Source organism: Zonotrichia leucophrys, chromosome 1 (assembly GCF_028769735.1).
Source record: "Zonotrichia leucophrys gambelii isolate GWCS_2022_RI chromosome 1, RI_Zleu_2.0, whole genome shotgun sequence".
In the NCBI taxonomy this organism is placed as follows: Eukaryota; Metazoa; Chordata; class Aves; order Passeriformes; family Passerellidae; genus Zonotrichia; species Zonotrichia leucophrys.
Window position 1 is genome coordinate 26950260 of NC_088169.1, and position 16404 is coordinate 26966663.

At 36.0% G+C, this 16404-nt stretch overlaps 1 protein-coding gene across 1 annotated transcript in view; it reads left to right on the forward strand.

Annotated features, from left to right (window-relative positions):
* Positions 1-15927, forward strand: part of TMCO3 (transmembrane and coiled-coil domains 3) — a 35120-nt gene extending 19193 nt beyond the window's left edge. Inside the window, exons 10-13 of the mRNA XM_064709619.1 lie at positions 3864-4014; positions 10211-10290; positions 10826-10975; positions 12628-15927. Of these exons, the coding sequence (XP_064565689.1) occupies positions 3864-4014; positions 10211-10290; positions 10826-10975; positions 12628-12741 (495 nt within the window). The 3' untranslated portion in view covers positions 12742-15927. The remainder of the gene's footprint in view (positions 1-3863; positions 4015-10210; positions 10291-10825; positions 10976-12627) is intronic.
* The last annotated feature ends 477 nt before the right edge of the window (positions 15928-16404 follow it).

Here is a 16404-nt window from a genome sequence, read left to right on the forward strand (position 1 = left end):
AGGAGCTTTGAGTATGGTTGTGCCTTTTGAGCATTTCTGAGCTTGAGTCACTTAGATAACACTGCAACTTGTTACACCTGCAGATATTTTAATAAGACTTGGAGCTTAATATACCCTTTCTGTTCCCAGTATTCTCAGAAATAATTGTACTTCCCCTCCCTTTTATCCTTCAACTAGCTAGGCAGATCAGGGCTGGGAGGTGGGGATTGTGTCAAGTGCCAATCCTGTAACAGTGTAGATGACACTGAGACAAAGTTGTGCATCTTTGAATCATGTACCTTGTCTTCAGTAACAAAGGTGCAGTAGATCATTATTGTTCTTTCAACAACTCATTTTCAAGCTTATTGATTGTTTTTTCATTTGTTTGTTTGTTTTAATTGGTGAACTCTTGTCCTGAATTGCAACATAAGGAACAAATCTAACTTAAAACATGACCATTCAGGATCAATGGCCAAACTGGTAGTTTTACCAGGTATTTACCAAGGTATTTACCAGGATGAGCTGAAGAATGTCAGCCTAAGGATTCAGTGCTGGAGTGTTGCTTTTTCATGTTCTATATGTACAGAAACATTACAAGGAAAATTGTTTTAAACACTGTCCTGATAAAGAAATGCTGTGGAAACCTGTGGAACAACAGTAGTCAGTTTTATTGTTTTTTAAAACTGAAATTGTGGAATGTTATAAGGGAAATGAAAAAATATAAAACCTGGGCTGACAAGAAGGACAGCAGTTACATTTACATGTTTATAGGACTGTGCATACATGTGGGGGAAAAGTGACTTCTAGTTTCACTGCCTGATGGTTGACCTGGGATGCTGGCAGCAAGTGGAGGCAAATTGCCAGTTTGCTTTATATACCAAAAAGAAAATACAGTGATGTTATTGCAGTACTTTACATATGAAAATGTACGAGGTTTTTCTGCACTGTCCAGTGGATATCATTACTTGTATTGGAATATTGTTCTTTGCTTGCCTGAAGTACTTCTCAATGGCTAGTAAACTGCTTATGGACTTTTTTCTATCAATTAAAAGAAGATTAAGGAAGAACTGTAATCTCAAATATTTTAGTTAATTATTTCATAAAACACAGTTGAGATAGATATTACAAGGTTCACTTAAAATTGTTTCAATTTCCATTACAGCTTCACTTTATTGAAATGCAACCTTAAAATTCCCTCTTTACTCTTCAGCAGATTTAAGTTACTGAAGCCTGAAATTTCCACCAAAATTTTATTTAATTTTACTGCCTTACCATATTCATTAAGCTTCTGTGATGATTAAAGAGTAGCTATAAGACAGACATCATTGGAGAATATAAGTAAAACAACTGCTGAACAGATGGTTGAGATTCACCCAGAACACGTTATAGCAGTAATGTTTATTTCTTTATTTATTGATGTGGTGGAACATTTGAACATAAAAATCCATTATTCTAGTGAAAGCAAACCAATCCTTTCTGAATTGGAATAAAATGGGACCCTCAAAGCTTAGTTGTGCTGAGAAAAACATGTGAATTGACAGAGTTTTTCATGTAATTTTGACTGAAAAAGCTTTCTGTGACATAGGAGTTGAGAAGAGGACAGTGCAAAGCCCAGGGATTAGCAATGGCTAAAGCCCTGTTGGTAAAGGTTGAACATTAGAAATGATGCAGAGAGGGAATACTACATGCTCAATACTCTGCAGGTTTTGCTTATGTAAAAAACTGCTGTGAATGCCTTCCTGCCAGTAAAACAAGTCCTCTCCAGTAAGTGCACATACATTATATATAATAAACCCTGATGCTACAGTCTAGTTGAGGAAATGTGTCCACTTGTAGATAATACTGTGGGACAACTGGCAACCAAGATGGGAATTGTAAAAGGAATTTCTGTACAAAGCTACATATAAAAGGTTGGACTTGATAATCTCAAAGGTCTTTTCCAACCTAGGTGATTCTGAAAATCTGAAGAACAAATTGGAGGACAGGAGGGAGTGTTAAGAAGATGATATAATTTTTGGTTCTTTTCTTGCTCTCTGATAGACTTTACACTTTTCTGTATGTAGAGTGACCTATGGATTTTGTAGAGCTGAGGTTGGGTAGTACCCAGAGACTGAACAAGAAACAGTAAAACTTGCCTATTTTTTTTACCAGGCCCTTGAGCTTATACTTGGCTTGCCATAAACTGAAGGAATGTAATTCAGTTTTTATGCTGTGGGAACAAATTCCCAGTTAGACATGCAGTTTGCTCCAGTTATGTCTGATGCTTTCTGAACAAACATGTTTCTTTCACACTCAAATTGCTCCTTGTTTGAAGAGTGATTCTCACAACAGTGCAGTGTCTTGCAATTCTGGTACAAGATATGCTGCATGTCTTCCTTTATGGTAACCTAATCCTGGCCAAGGGAATGTTTAAAATACTAGCTATAAAAGTTTTGATGTAGAGCTCTGTTGCAATTGATAGCACTTAAGTATGGGAAGATTATAGCTGAGTAGTAAAAATAATTCCAACTTTATTTGAATAGGCTGTATTGGATCTTAATCATCCAAAAGAGGCTGTGACTTTTAAAACAACTAATATATGATTGAGAAGAACTTAAATGTTTCCTATTCATAACTGTTTCCTTAATTTTATTCATCTCTTGGTGACTTTAAAGTCCTTCATGTATATATTGCCTTCTTCCCTCTTAAAATTTCAAATTGTACTAAAAAGCACTGAAAATCCTTTTGTTTTAAAATGAGAATTACATTACCTTGTTTGCTTTGCATGATCAGCAACTAATTATATTAGTTGACAGAACCAATTTATCACCTCAAATATCTTGGAATAAATTAGAGTGTTATCACAAATGCACTTTCAGACATTATTACTTCAGTGCACAAAGGTCTTGGGGTTATTTTTAGGTGCCATCTTATGCAGAGAGTGGAGACTCATTTATTGTGTCTTTTGCACTCCTCCATTGGAGGAGTGGAACCATTCAAGATACAATGAATGGTGTCCATAAATGTACTATACTCAGTCTAAATTAGAATAAAAATAAGTCATTGGTTTGAAATGTTCCATTAATATTAGTAATGTTGTCCTTTCTCAGCAAGATGACCATCTGCAGCTGTGTGATTTTGAAATAATTATTTTAAAATATACTTTATACCATACCATACATTAGAGGTGCAGTTTGCTTTTTTTTTGTGTTCCAAGCATTGCCTTAAGCAGTTGTTTTGTGTTTTGTTTAGTCTCTTTACATGTTTCATCTCTTCTTCTAGTACTGCATTAAAATATTAAAGAAGAATGAAGCAGTCTGAATTCTTTCAAGTAGTCATTTTGCTTCATTTCAGCAGTTTACTTTTTACACTTACATGAATCCTTATTCAGTAAAGCACGCAGGCACATTTGAATCAAATTTACAATAATAAAATGTAATTTATGCCAGGGACTTCTGCTAGATTGAGACTCTTCTCCCAAATATAAGCTTGGATTTTCTTTTTTCCCCTTGTTTGACAGCTGGAAAATACCTTGTTCTTACTACTTTATTTCACAGCCTCAATGTATTATGTAATCCTGACTCCAAAGCTGTCACAGGCTCTCTGACTTGTGAAATCAAATGCTGTCCATAAGGGTCACACAAAGCATTGCAATGTAGATTAAGAAATTTATTTTTGTTTTTGTGGGAAAGAAGGTAACATAAAGGGAGGAACTAGATTTGTGAGTCTTCAGTATAAAAACAATACTGCAGAACATTGAAATACACACACTGAATTCTCTTTGTTGTTGAACTTGCATAAAGACAGTAATTTTCTGCATTTGGTATAATGTAAAGTTTTATAGTTTCACTGTGAAATGGTATATAAAGTCACTCAGCAGTAGATTCTCTGTTATTCCTTAACAGATCACAGAGCTGTTGGATGTTTCAATGGAGCTGGGATGCTTCTTAGCTGGAGCTCTGATCTCTTCTCAGGGTCACATGGTTACTGAGGAGATTATGTGCTGTATTGAACCAATACGTGACTTTCTTGCCATCATTTTCTTTGCATCTATAGGTAACTTCCAAGAAATCTTACTTTACAATATTTGATACTTATATGTAATACTAAATAATGTTAAATCTATACTACATAAAATATATACAATATATATAATATATAAAAGCATTGCTTAAAATGTGGGTGAGAAAAAATGGTGTATGTAATGTGAGGGGAGAAGATAAATTTTATTTTGTTACAATACAGTTAATTGACCACAACATTGGTTTGCCTTTGCTACTACTTCTAAATGTTACATTCAGTTTCACAAGCCATTTCAGTGTTGTACTTCTAAGTCTTGGTTTAGTGTCAGTTTTTCAATGTTAATTCTGAAATCAACCTATTTAAAACATGTAACTAAATATATTAAGATTAAAAGGCCTTGGTTTGGTTGTTGATTTGTTGGGGTTCTTTTAAATGTTCTTTTGTCTTTCCAGCAGCTGTATATGTGTTTTATACTAAAATTGTAGTACTATTTGACTCAATTGATAGAGTAGATTTCAGAATTTTGTGACTTGGTTTTCTGTAGAAGCAGAATGTCATAATATCATAATTTTGTATAGCTTGTTTCTTTAGAAATTTAGTTGGGAGCGTGTGATCTGCATGTTCTCAATGCAGGGAAAAAATAATTGATAGAAGCTGTATCTCAGACACTACTTGAATACCAGCTGAAATGCAGCACTGAGGTATAAGAGGAGGGAGTAACTCATTATGCTTGATATCCAAAAGGAGTTAACTCAGAATACTTCCAGTAAATCAGTAACCTCCTTTGGAAGTGCTGCATTCTCCAGCTGTCTGTGCATGCCCCCATAGCCTTTGTCTGAAGGAAACTGGAACATGTTACTGAGGTGCTCAGCTACAGTGGGTGAGGAGACAGGCCCTGGGAAAGCTGTTCCCTGTGGATTGTACAGGAGGTGCATGTCCCTATGCTGGGGATATTGCAGTGGCTAAGAGGGGGTTTGGATGTGCCTGGTGCACCAATCCAACCTCCTTCAACCCATGTTTTACCCAGAAAGTCCTAGGGTTTGTTCTTGGATTTTTCAAGACCACCATTAGTTTTTCTTCTGCTGTTATTTTAAGTTTTTAATTGTTCTTTTTATCTCCATATATTTATTCAGATAACAATAAAGTCCCATCATCAGCATAATTTTAATGTTTTTCCTTATATACCTGTTTGCTACTCATTGTTTCATAGCAGGAGCTAAAACTGGTGGCTGTCAAAACAAAAATGAAATAGCTATGCTTGCCAGTCTTAATTTTATTTTCATTTTTTTAATCCAGCCCATGATAATAGTTATCTGGTGATAACTCAGATTACTTAGTAATAAATGTGTTTATTTTAATAACTTATTTTTTAATAACGGAAGGAAAGTGATGAGCTCTGATGAAACGTGGGCCCATATAACTGACAAGTTTGCATGAGTAATTGCTAAATGCTTACAGATGTAAGTTGTTTATGTGTTTCAGTAAAGATGGTGATGGAATGGATAATGTTATCAGGAATACAAACATGACAAGTGATTATAAGCCCAAAGTTAATTTTACAAGGGACTGAACAAAAATACTGTCCTACACTCTTGTGGCTTCATAAATTAAGACTAGAGATAAGACTTTACTAGAGTAAAAGAAAATAGCAAGACCTCAGTTGGCACACTAGCAGCACTCCATACAGCCTATATTGTGCTCTAAGGAAATCATTCTGCTACAGAATTTAAAAAAAATCTTTTTAACAAATTTTGCCATTATAATTGCAAGCAGGAGAGGAAAGAAAATTGCATAACAAATTGGTGTGATTTTAGAGAAAATGGGTACTATACCTGCCTCAGAAGAAAATTAGCTAGAAAAATCAGAAGAGCTATATCATAGGCATCTGACAAAATGTGATAATGCTTAGTTGTTTAAAAAAACCAACCAACCAACAACAAAAACCCCTCCAAAACTGACAAAAAAGAAGATGCAAACTCTAAACACATGCCACCCTCAAACAAAATCCTCTTCCTCCCCAAATAAAAATTAGCTGCTGCTCCCCCCTTTACTTTCAGTTACTTTTAAATTTTCTGCTTAACAGGAAATTCTGTGGCAAGGAGGTGGGTTTTAAATGCAGTGATGTGATGTTGCAAAGAAAACCTGAGTAGAACAAAAAGTATTCCCTAATTTTTCTTCTTACTAGATTTTTTTTAAGACTTCTTGCTTGCTTTTTATTTATATATGTACACATGGAAATTATATGTATATATAAATATATATTTACTGTGTGAAATTATGTACAAGCCACAAGGAAAGATTCTTCCCCCCTGCCTAAAGAGAAGTTGTTTGTTACTATATGCAGCAAGCACCTTATAGAGAGCAGAAACACTTGAGCTCAGGAGGAACACCACTGCAGAAGTATCAGTTCTGGTCCCTTTAGAATAAAGGCACAATTGGAAAAAATTATCTTAATTGAAAAGTGACTGTAAGTGTGTCATTTGGAAAAGTTCATTCCTGTTTTGCTTGTCTTAAATGCCTGCTTTTGTGTTCTTACTACAGAAATCCTTCTGGTGCCCTAAAGTTGAGCTGAGTATTACTTGTTCATGTAACATCCATAGCAGTGGACCTGCCCTTGACCTGTGCAATGGTGCTGCTTTAAATTTGCGCTTGGGTGCATTTGTGGGAGTAATGCACCTTTGCAGTTAGGCATTAACAGCTGCACTTGGAGTTGCTCTCTATCTGTACATTCATTTAGGCCTCTGGGTGCTCTTCAAGGTTCCTGGCACTCTTTATGTCACCTCCTGAGGTTAAAGAGTTTCTGTTAGTCTCTGTCCTTACTGATAGTTTTGAGAAAACATCGTGACCAATGCCTTAAAGCCACATTTTGGGCGCTTTCCTTCTCATTTCTGTTTTTGTACCTAGTGCACAGATCTTTACCCATACATCATTTAATTTTGTTTTGATTACTTTTTGGAAATATGGAAGGCATCTTTCATAGACTGTTTGAGTATAGAATTTGAAACTGTGCATCAAGACCCTCTCTGCCACTGGTGAGGTAACAGATTACTTCCACTGACTGACAAGTTGTGTGTTCTCAATGTGCTGAACAGGTGTAGTCACCTGCCAGGTTCCACGTTTCCCTTCCGAGTAACTCCTGTGATCTGTGTTGGACCTTGAATGCAAGGTGCTGAAAACCCTTTAACAGCTCAGTCTTTTTCTTCAGAAGATGGGTGATGCTGACACTGCCTGCACCACCACTGTCCAGAGCAAAATGCACACAAGGATTGTCTAATGAGCCTCTTTACTCTTGTGTTGAATCTGAGAAAATCAAAGGAGGATCCCAACTGGAACTGCATGCATCCATCCATCTCCTTATCCATCCAGCTCTAGTGCTTTGTTCTTCTGCATGGAACACAATGAAACTTGGAGGTTTCATGCTCTCTGAGCTGACAATAGAGTCAAAAGGACTTTTCCCTTTGGAGAAAGATTAAGAAGATTGGTTTTCTCCTCTGCTGCTTAGTGATCTAGCCAGGGCTGTAGTATTAATTGCATTTGCAGACTATGATCTTAGGTCTCTTAATAGACACAGCATCTCAATGCATAGCTAATTTGATTTTTCTGAGTGATGTCCTGTCTTGAGGATGTGTCAGAATTAATTCTACTGGCTCCAGTTGGACCCTCAGAGTTCTGATTTTTGTACTCTTGTTTGCCATCAAGGATCTTCAAGATTGCTTTTTTGGTGTTGGATCTAACCAGGATGTAGTCAAGACGTCTGGATCGTCACATGCTGTTTAGAAGCTATCCATCAGATTGGTGCAATCTGCCTAATGGAGGAAAGAAGGAGTTTACTTGTTAGGAAAAAAGTACTTTTTAAAAGACTGTGCAAAGTCTTGCCTGTAATTGTCCACAGAATACATACCAACTGCTGTGAGTGAGCCGTGCTTTTTGGCTTGACAGTGATGCACCCCAAGGCCTCTGTTCCAGCTCTTTGTGAGCACTGCTTGGAGCTGAAGGTCTGGTAGCTTGTGGCCAATTCTGTAAAAGTGTACCTAAGTGTTACCCTAGCTGTTGACTGCTGGCTAATCTGACATATGCTGATGACACTGCTGAAGTTTTTGAGTTATTTGAAGTGCTTCTTCCATGTTAAAAAATTATTTCAGAATTACTGGTGAGCTTAGTAGAAGTCTGATCAAAACCATTGCAATAATTTGCCGTCTTTCATGCACCTTCTGCCTATGAAATTAATCTTTCTGATGGTGTTTGTATTGTCAGGAAGGCGCCATGTGCTTGTTTAGAAGTCTGATAGCACTTCTGGCCTTATCCTGGGTTTTCATCTAGGAAAGGGGCAAAGGTCTGTACTGACCATAAAAATATCTTATGATGGGATTTATTTCCTTCAAAAAAATGTCTGGTTTCTGGCATGTTGATTTATCTGCTCAGAATAGCATATGTGACAGGTTTAGGCTTGTTTTCACCTTGGAGACACTGTTCTCCAAGGAATTGATATAGAAATCTGCTGGAGTTTGTGCTTCAGCTCTTTGGAATATGGCAATAATCTCCACACTGGGCAGCTGTTCAAATGGACTTCAGACTGCCTGTGTGCTCCAGAACTGAACACATATTAGTGATGAGAGCACTAGGCTTTATTTATAGCCTCTCTTGGAAACCTTCAGTTCTAGATCTGGCAGAATTGTCCCTCTTATCAAACATGCCATTGCTATGGGCTGTATTTCTCTGATTGCTTTTCATGTATTTTCTGGGGTCAGCCTAAAGGTGAAGGAGCATTGTGCACATGATATTGCAGTGAAGCTACTTCCACATGCATCTGTGCATATATGTGGATTTCTTTTTTTGGTGTGGTTTTCATCTCTTATTCTGCTGTCTCTCCTCTTACTTTGATAGTCTTTTGCATTTGCACTTCAGTAGTTGGAAGGAAATTAAGAAATAAAACCGGGTGTGTGCATGCTGACTGGGTGGCACTTCTGTAAAGATCTCTGATGTAATTGAAGAAGGTTTCTGTTGGCAATTGAATGTGCATGCAGACAAAACCCTGTGAAGTTACTGTAAAGGATGAGAACTCTTGGTTCTCTACAGATCATCTTGATCTGCAGCACAACAGAGAGGGAAAATTAGTGGAACCTTGTCCTGTGTTAAAATAAGAAGTTATTTACAGCATTGATTTACATGCCTTATGCTTTAGAAAGGCAAATTTTTGTCCTTCATCAGAAATAATTGGGTTGGAGAAATGCCAACTACTAAGAATTCGTCAGGAATATCACCATTATTTTGATTTCACTTTTTAGAAGGTTTTTATGAAAAAGGAACGAGCATCCAAAGATACACAGTTCTGTTTGCCTGCTGAAGTTCTGCATACTTCAGGAGATAAAACTGACTTAGTTGTAAGATTATTCCTTGGTGACTCTAGGACTTCTCCAACAAATAGTTCTTTTTCTTATGTTTAATATTTGCAGGATTTAGTTTTATGTTTCTGAGTTCTTTGTGGATCTTGTTACTTTTCTTTACATAATTGCCAAGTTAAAATGACCAAATATTGCAAAAAACCCCAAGACAATCCACTCCAACAAAAGAAACCCCATCAACATCATAGCAATGGGTTTTTCTATAATTCCTTAATTGTTAGACCATGCTCAAGGGTTTATGGCCTTACCTGATTCCAGTCTAAGTGACTTTTCAAGTTCAGGTGACTTTCAGAGTTTGGAAGTCAAGGTCGTAGAATGAAAACACTTTGGATTTCTGTTGTAGCTATAGTCTATGCACATACTGAGTATCATGTTCCTCCCACTGTGATACCATAAAACAAAGTTAAATGACCAGCAAAATGTTGGAATGACTGTGCATAACAATGGAATTCTTTTCTTGCAGGATTTTTATAGCTTTCATTAGATATTTTTTTCAGTTGAGATTTTGTATTGATGACTGGTGTAGAAGACAGAAAGCTTTAGAATTTAAAGTGCTCGTGCATCAGTCATATGCAACTTAATTCTGTTGGAAATATTGCCTGTGCTAAACCTCCCCAAAGAAAAGGGCTGGATATTGTGGGAAATGCTTTTGTGATCTACTAGATAGTTAGGGCTTTAGTGGTCAAGTGGTTGGTAGGTGAGTTAAGGCTTTTTGTTTGATTTGTTTTGAGAATACAGTCTTACAATTAAATATATTACTAACCCAGAAAATTACCATAGTAAGATATTGGCCTCAAACTGTGCAATGCTGTTTTCTTTCCTTCTAGGACTTCATGTTTTCCCCACTTTTGTAATATATGAACTCACAGTCCTGCTATTCCTTACATTGTCTGTCGTCATAATGAAGGTATTTTCTTTTACTCTTTTTAAAAACATTTTAATCTTCATTAATCTAAGTGATCTTTGTGCTGCATGCCCTAAAGACAATTTATGCAAGAACTGAACATTTGATAGAACAGAGAATATTACTGTAAATATATATTTGGAAGAATCTCACTGATTAGAATACAGTTTGATACAATATTCTCCCAGTATTTAAAAAGAAAATTATTTAATGTTAAATATAAATTGCACATGGCAAAGCATCTATTTCTCCATCCTGGGATTTGTGACAGTAATAACTGTGTTTTAGTAACAGTAATAAAAGTGTTTTATTATAGTGAGGAAGATGCTACTTTTTACTGTGCAATGTACATTTGTCTATTTTGACATTAATACTGAAGGCACACTTGGAAGTCCATTATTTTATGTTATGTTCAAAAATATTCTATTTGATTCTGTGTATCTTACAGAGATCATACGATTTTAATTATTACACTTCTTTATTTAAACAAACAAACAAAACAAACCCTCAGTAACTGAAAAAAAACCTGTTTTTAAAGTTTGTCTTGGCAGTGCTTGTCCTTTCTTTGATTCTTCCAAAGACCAGCCAATATATCAAGTGGATTGTCTCAGCAGGACTGGCACAAGTCAGTGAATTCTCTTTTGTTCTGGGAAGTAGAGCACGCAGAGCAGGGATCATATCTCGGGAGGTAAGCTGTTCTGTGGTTATTAACTTCATTTTTTGCACCTGAATAACTTACACTGTAATACAAAATCCCAGTATTTAAAACACCTACCCACTCCAATTTTGTGGCACCTCTGTTAAAAAAAGTAGAATCAACCCATACAAATGGATAATTGTATGTCCCTGACAGGGTTCTTAGTGCTGGTTCTCACTTATTTCATACTGTACCTTAGTATTTTAAATAACTTAGTTATAAATGCTTTACCTTAACTTCTTTCACTTACAACTTAACTATGTCAACAGTTGCAGATAGCACCCAAGTCATAAAGACTGAGAAGCCTTTGCTTTTAAAATCTTGATACAGCTATTGAAAGAGGTATAGGAGTGTACAATACAGAGAGACTACAGGATTTGAAGAAGGAAATACCAGTAAATAAGAACTGGAGAGCAGATATTGTGAAAATTGCCTTAACATTTAGACAAGCAAATACACTTGTAAACACTTTAACCTGAAAAGCTTGTTCATTTTAAATCCTCCACAGAAAAAATAACCAATGTTTTTGGTAGTCATGAAAGAAGTCCCCTGGGAAAGAAGCCTTAAACTAAGTTTTATACTGAACCTGTGAGAATGTTACTTTTTTTTTTTAAGATAATCTATTTATGAAATTATGTAAATTATGGCTATAGAGATACAGGAACTGGCCTCACTAGCTGCTTTATCCTCTGTGCTTCTGCTCACAAAAATGCTTTCCTGGTGCTCTGAGTTTTTCATTTTCATTGATCAAGTAAACTGAATAGTTTTGGAACCAATTCCAAATAAAGCACATGTGAAAAACTTACACAATGCTGTTCACTTGTAGGTCAAGGTGATTCACTTTGATGTTCACTCCTTCATATAATTAAGAGTTACAAATATTGCATGTTTGCATAGAGTTTCAAGATATCCGTATGTGATCACAGAACCAGTTTAGGGGCCCACCCACTGAGCTTGGAAGCTTTTAGACTTTCATTTTTTTCTGCTCTCACATGATTATCTAAGGTATAGGTTTGTATACCTCTGGAATTTCCTAAACTCATTCTTTTGCTTGAGACCTCAAAACTACTTCCTGCCACTTTTATCTAAGACTTATTCAAACTATGTAGTTAGGATCTCTTTTTTTTTCAGAAGATGTATGGTATGGCTTAAAGGGATTTATGCTTGCTTTTTTCTGTTGATGAGTGAGCTAGCAGTGAACTTTGCCATTATATCATTAAACTAGAATAGTTTAGAGTGGTGGTGGTAAGGTTTTTTATTTGTTTGATTGGTTGGGGGTCTTTTTGGTTTGGTTTGTTAGTTTAAGGATTTTCATTTTGCTTTTTAAATCAAGTGATAATTGGCCTTTGACTTTTTAACAAATACTTAATTTTCAAAATTGATCACTTCACATAAAAACAATTGTTTTTTTATAAGCTCATAATGATGTTTTTGCAATTGTATCTTCACACCAGGTAAACAGGTAATTAGATTATTTGAGCATGTATTGTTCACTTTTGTAGCAATATGCAAGTTGCTTAGGAAGACAGGTGAAGTCTCTTGAAAACATGGTCTAGAAGAGCCTAATCTCCTCAAACTTCTAGATACTTATTTGTACTGCCGTGTAACCAAGAGAAGTAATGGCTTTTATTTGCCTTTTGCAGGTCTATCTTCTTATACTGAGCGTGACTACTCTGAGCCTTTTACTTGCCCCTGCCCTGTGGAGAGCTGCAATAATGAAATGTGTTCCGAGACCTGAAAGACGCTCAAGTACTTGATCAAGATTTGCACAAATTGAAGGATATGTCCTCTTGCAAGGAAAACATCTTCATTGCTCATTGTATTTCTATGCACTCAGAAAACAAGACCTGTTGAGTAGTCAGTCCTCTTAATAAGCACTTGGTTATAAGCCTTATACTGACCTTAAAACAAAATTCAGTACTAAAAAGTAATTGCATAATATGAATTGCACACCTTTTACAAAATTTACTTTGATTGGAATCTACTAGAACATTTGTTTCTGATCCAATCTATTATTCAGAGCATAAATTATTTTTTTTAAATATAGTCTCATGCAAACTCTGTTTAATATTTTTTTGCCTGAATGTGCCTTTTAATTTTCATCCTGTTAATGCTGGTTCATCACCAGATTTTGTTCAAAAAGGAAAAAAAGATTATATATATATTATGGTGCCTATGGTATCTTCTTTCACTAAATGACTTAAGTCATTTTCACATTTATGATTTTAATATAGCAGTATAAAATTAACTACAAACCAAATTTCTGATGGTTAATAAAAGTGTGATCCTCTGCACAAGAAAAGGTTTAACTGTTTAGCAAACAGTTCTAAGCAGTTAATTACATATTCCAGTTCATGCAGCCAGTACTGCATGATATTTTATTTCAAATTGCAGCATATAATGTATTTTCTTATAGTGGTATATTTTGTGTTAGCTCTTGTATTTATTTACATATTTGACTAAAAATTGACAGTAAGAAAGGGCATAATTTATGTTTGCAGACTGACAGTTGTTACCCATTCTTGTTGCTAACTGCTGCTACAGTAATGGTTTACAGGGGTGTTTTCTTTTAAATAAAAAATAAATGTAGTAAAACTGGGAAGTGTAATTTCAATTAGATGTGGAAAAATAGTACTTCTGTAACATTGGAGGTTGGATCTTAGTTGACACTATTCTAGATTTGAAATTATTTTAAGTAAATTAACTTGCAGAAAACTGGAAATGGCAGACTGGATGTGTATTTGCAACCCCATGACCTTTTAAGTTACATTTACATTGAATAAATTGTTAGTCTCTTTAAAATACCATGATATTTTAGCAAACAGTGTTTTGAATGTGATCTTAAATGTGGTTTTTCTTTGAAATGTTGTATGTAGTGAGATAGGTCTTGTAAAAGCCCATTATTTAAGTGTCTCAGAGAAAGCTTACTCATAGACTGTAGTCTACTCTGTGACAAAGCATTTAAGAATCATCTTGAGGTTCATCTGCTAAAACCAATACTATTTAAGATACATTAACACTTCAGGTCAGTATTGCACTGTCATCTGAAATAACATTGATACCCACAAAATGGTTAGAAAAATGCATGCTATGAGGTTTAAATTGTCAATTAAAATGAAAGTTGTCCTCCAAGTAGCAACACAAAGCTTTGGATGGATCTTTGTGCTCTGTACCTTTTGGCCCTGTAGCAGCCTCAGTTTCTTCTGTGTTTTCTCTGACATCTGCTGGGCTTGTCCAGATGAAACTTGGATTACTCTGGAGTGTGTATGTGGTGGTGGGACAGGGTAGAGATCATAATATTTGAGTTCTTGCTTACTGGATTTGGGGCTTTCCCTCTAGGCACTAATGCTTCATAAAGATTGAAGGAATGTATGGCAAATCCACCTCCCCTTAAATGGTTTCAAAAGTTGTCACAAACCAGACAAATGCAGAACAAAGAGCTGCTCTATAAATACTTTTAAATAAAATTAATCTATAACAGAAAAGAAACTCAACTGATTTTTTGCTATATTTCAATATTTTTATTCAAAATAGAGGAGCAGTTCAGGTTTTATGGTTCCATTTAACAGTCTACTAGCTCAGACCTTTTACTCTTTTCCAGGTACCTCACTGAAATAATTTGTTTCTTAACTGTCCTATCCACTCTGTCCACTCACCTAGCTCTGTGTTTCTGCATGAAATACAAAATGCTTCATTTTGGCTTTGAAAGATGCTTATTTCACACATAGTTTGCCACCTGTTTCACAGGGAAAAATGTATGACAGGTCATGTTAGAGATCTCTGTATGGTTTCCATTATGTCACTTAGTTAGCCCTTGAAGCAATTATATGACGTATTGCAACTGTGATGAGTCAAACTTTTATCTAAATAAATTGCTGTGGGTAGTTGTAGTTCTCTAGAAAACTCTTTAAAAGTCAGGAAAGAGACTAGGAAATACTGATGGCTTGTGTCTCCTAAGAGAAATAAAATATTTTCCTTAATATCTTTTAAAAGATTTGGGTGAAAAGCTCATTAGGTACCATGTTCAAAAAAGGAAAGCAAGTGTCTAGATACATTACTAGTTGCCTCATCTCTCTCAGTCCTCTCCTAAATGAACTTTGTCATGGTTTAGGAATGGTATTCCCCAATTTAGTGCTCTCACCACCACTACCCTGTCAGTTGTGTTCCCTCTCCTCCCAGTTGGAAGCACTAAAGGCAAAGATTGTGGGTTGAGATAAGCACCATTTACTGGAAACAGCAATGAGATAAGAAAAACAGTAACAGCAACAATATTAATAACAAAATTGTACAAGGAGGAGCCCCAGACAACAACAGTTCCCCACCGGTTTTGTCCTGAAACTAAGAGAGGGAGCCCCTTTTCCCTGCCTCTGGCAGTGAGGTGGGATAGTTTATAATAACAAGGTAACACATGCCCGCAGCACTCCAGGTTCCACCTTCTCATGCCTACTGTGAAAAAGCTCTGTCCTGGCCAAAACCAGGACAACTTGGCTAGGCTAGATAAATAGGTTAGTGTGAGTACCAGTTTTCTGTGCCTCTTTGTTGACACAGATTTGGATTGCCTGGTTCAATATTAGATGTAAGTGCAAATTAGTAAACTTAACAGACATATGGTAAGTTTGTTTGCAATCAGACATTTGAGATTGCCTCATAGAAATCTGGAGGTATATTGAGATACTGTAAATATTTTGTGAAATGCAAATAATGGCTCCATGCATAATTCCATGTCCAAATGGGGTAGTCTCATGATATGATCTTAGGACAGAAACAACAGACCTTATTCGTGAATGATCACTCATTCCTGTATGAAAAATGGGGAGAATATTGCATAACCAGCCCACTTAGATATAATTGCAGCTTTTCAGAAACCTTATGCTTGTACTGTGGAATATTCTCTTTCTGTGTCAGGCAGATAAAATTAAAGCAGAGTTCCAGAAGCCCTGAAAGGAAAATCTACTGATTTGTCTTTTCTGGAAATTCTTGTTCCAGCTTGTTAGACAGTGGTTCTATCTCATTCATTAACTAATGATCAGTTAAATATCATTTTAATACAGAAAAGCTGATACAGAGCAGAAGCCTCATTAAGTGATGAGAAGATATTCCTATGGTCAAGCAGAACTTAGGGACATCTGCTCTATGCTTGAATTGCAACTCATTCAGCTAACCTATTTTGGGGTTGAGATTCAGGGGGTTTTTTTGAAGGGAGGGGTTTTATTTATTTTGTAGGTGGATTTAGCTGTGCTTATTTGGCATGGCTTTCTGAAAATTTGGGTTCTTGTGTGTTACCCCTTAATTGCTATCCTTGATAATTCTGTGACGATAAAGGAACCAAAGCAGTTTAAAAGCTGGCCGTGTGGGCTGTGCTTTGTGAGCCATTTCCCTGGCCCTGGGGTCAGATTGGTGTGTATGGACCCACAGCCACC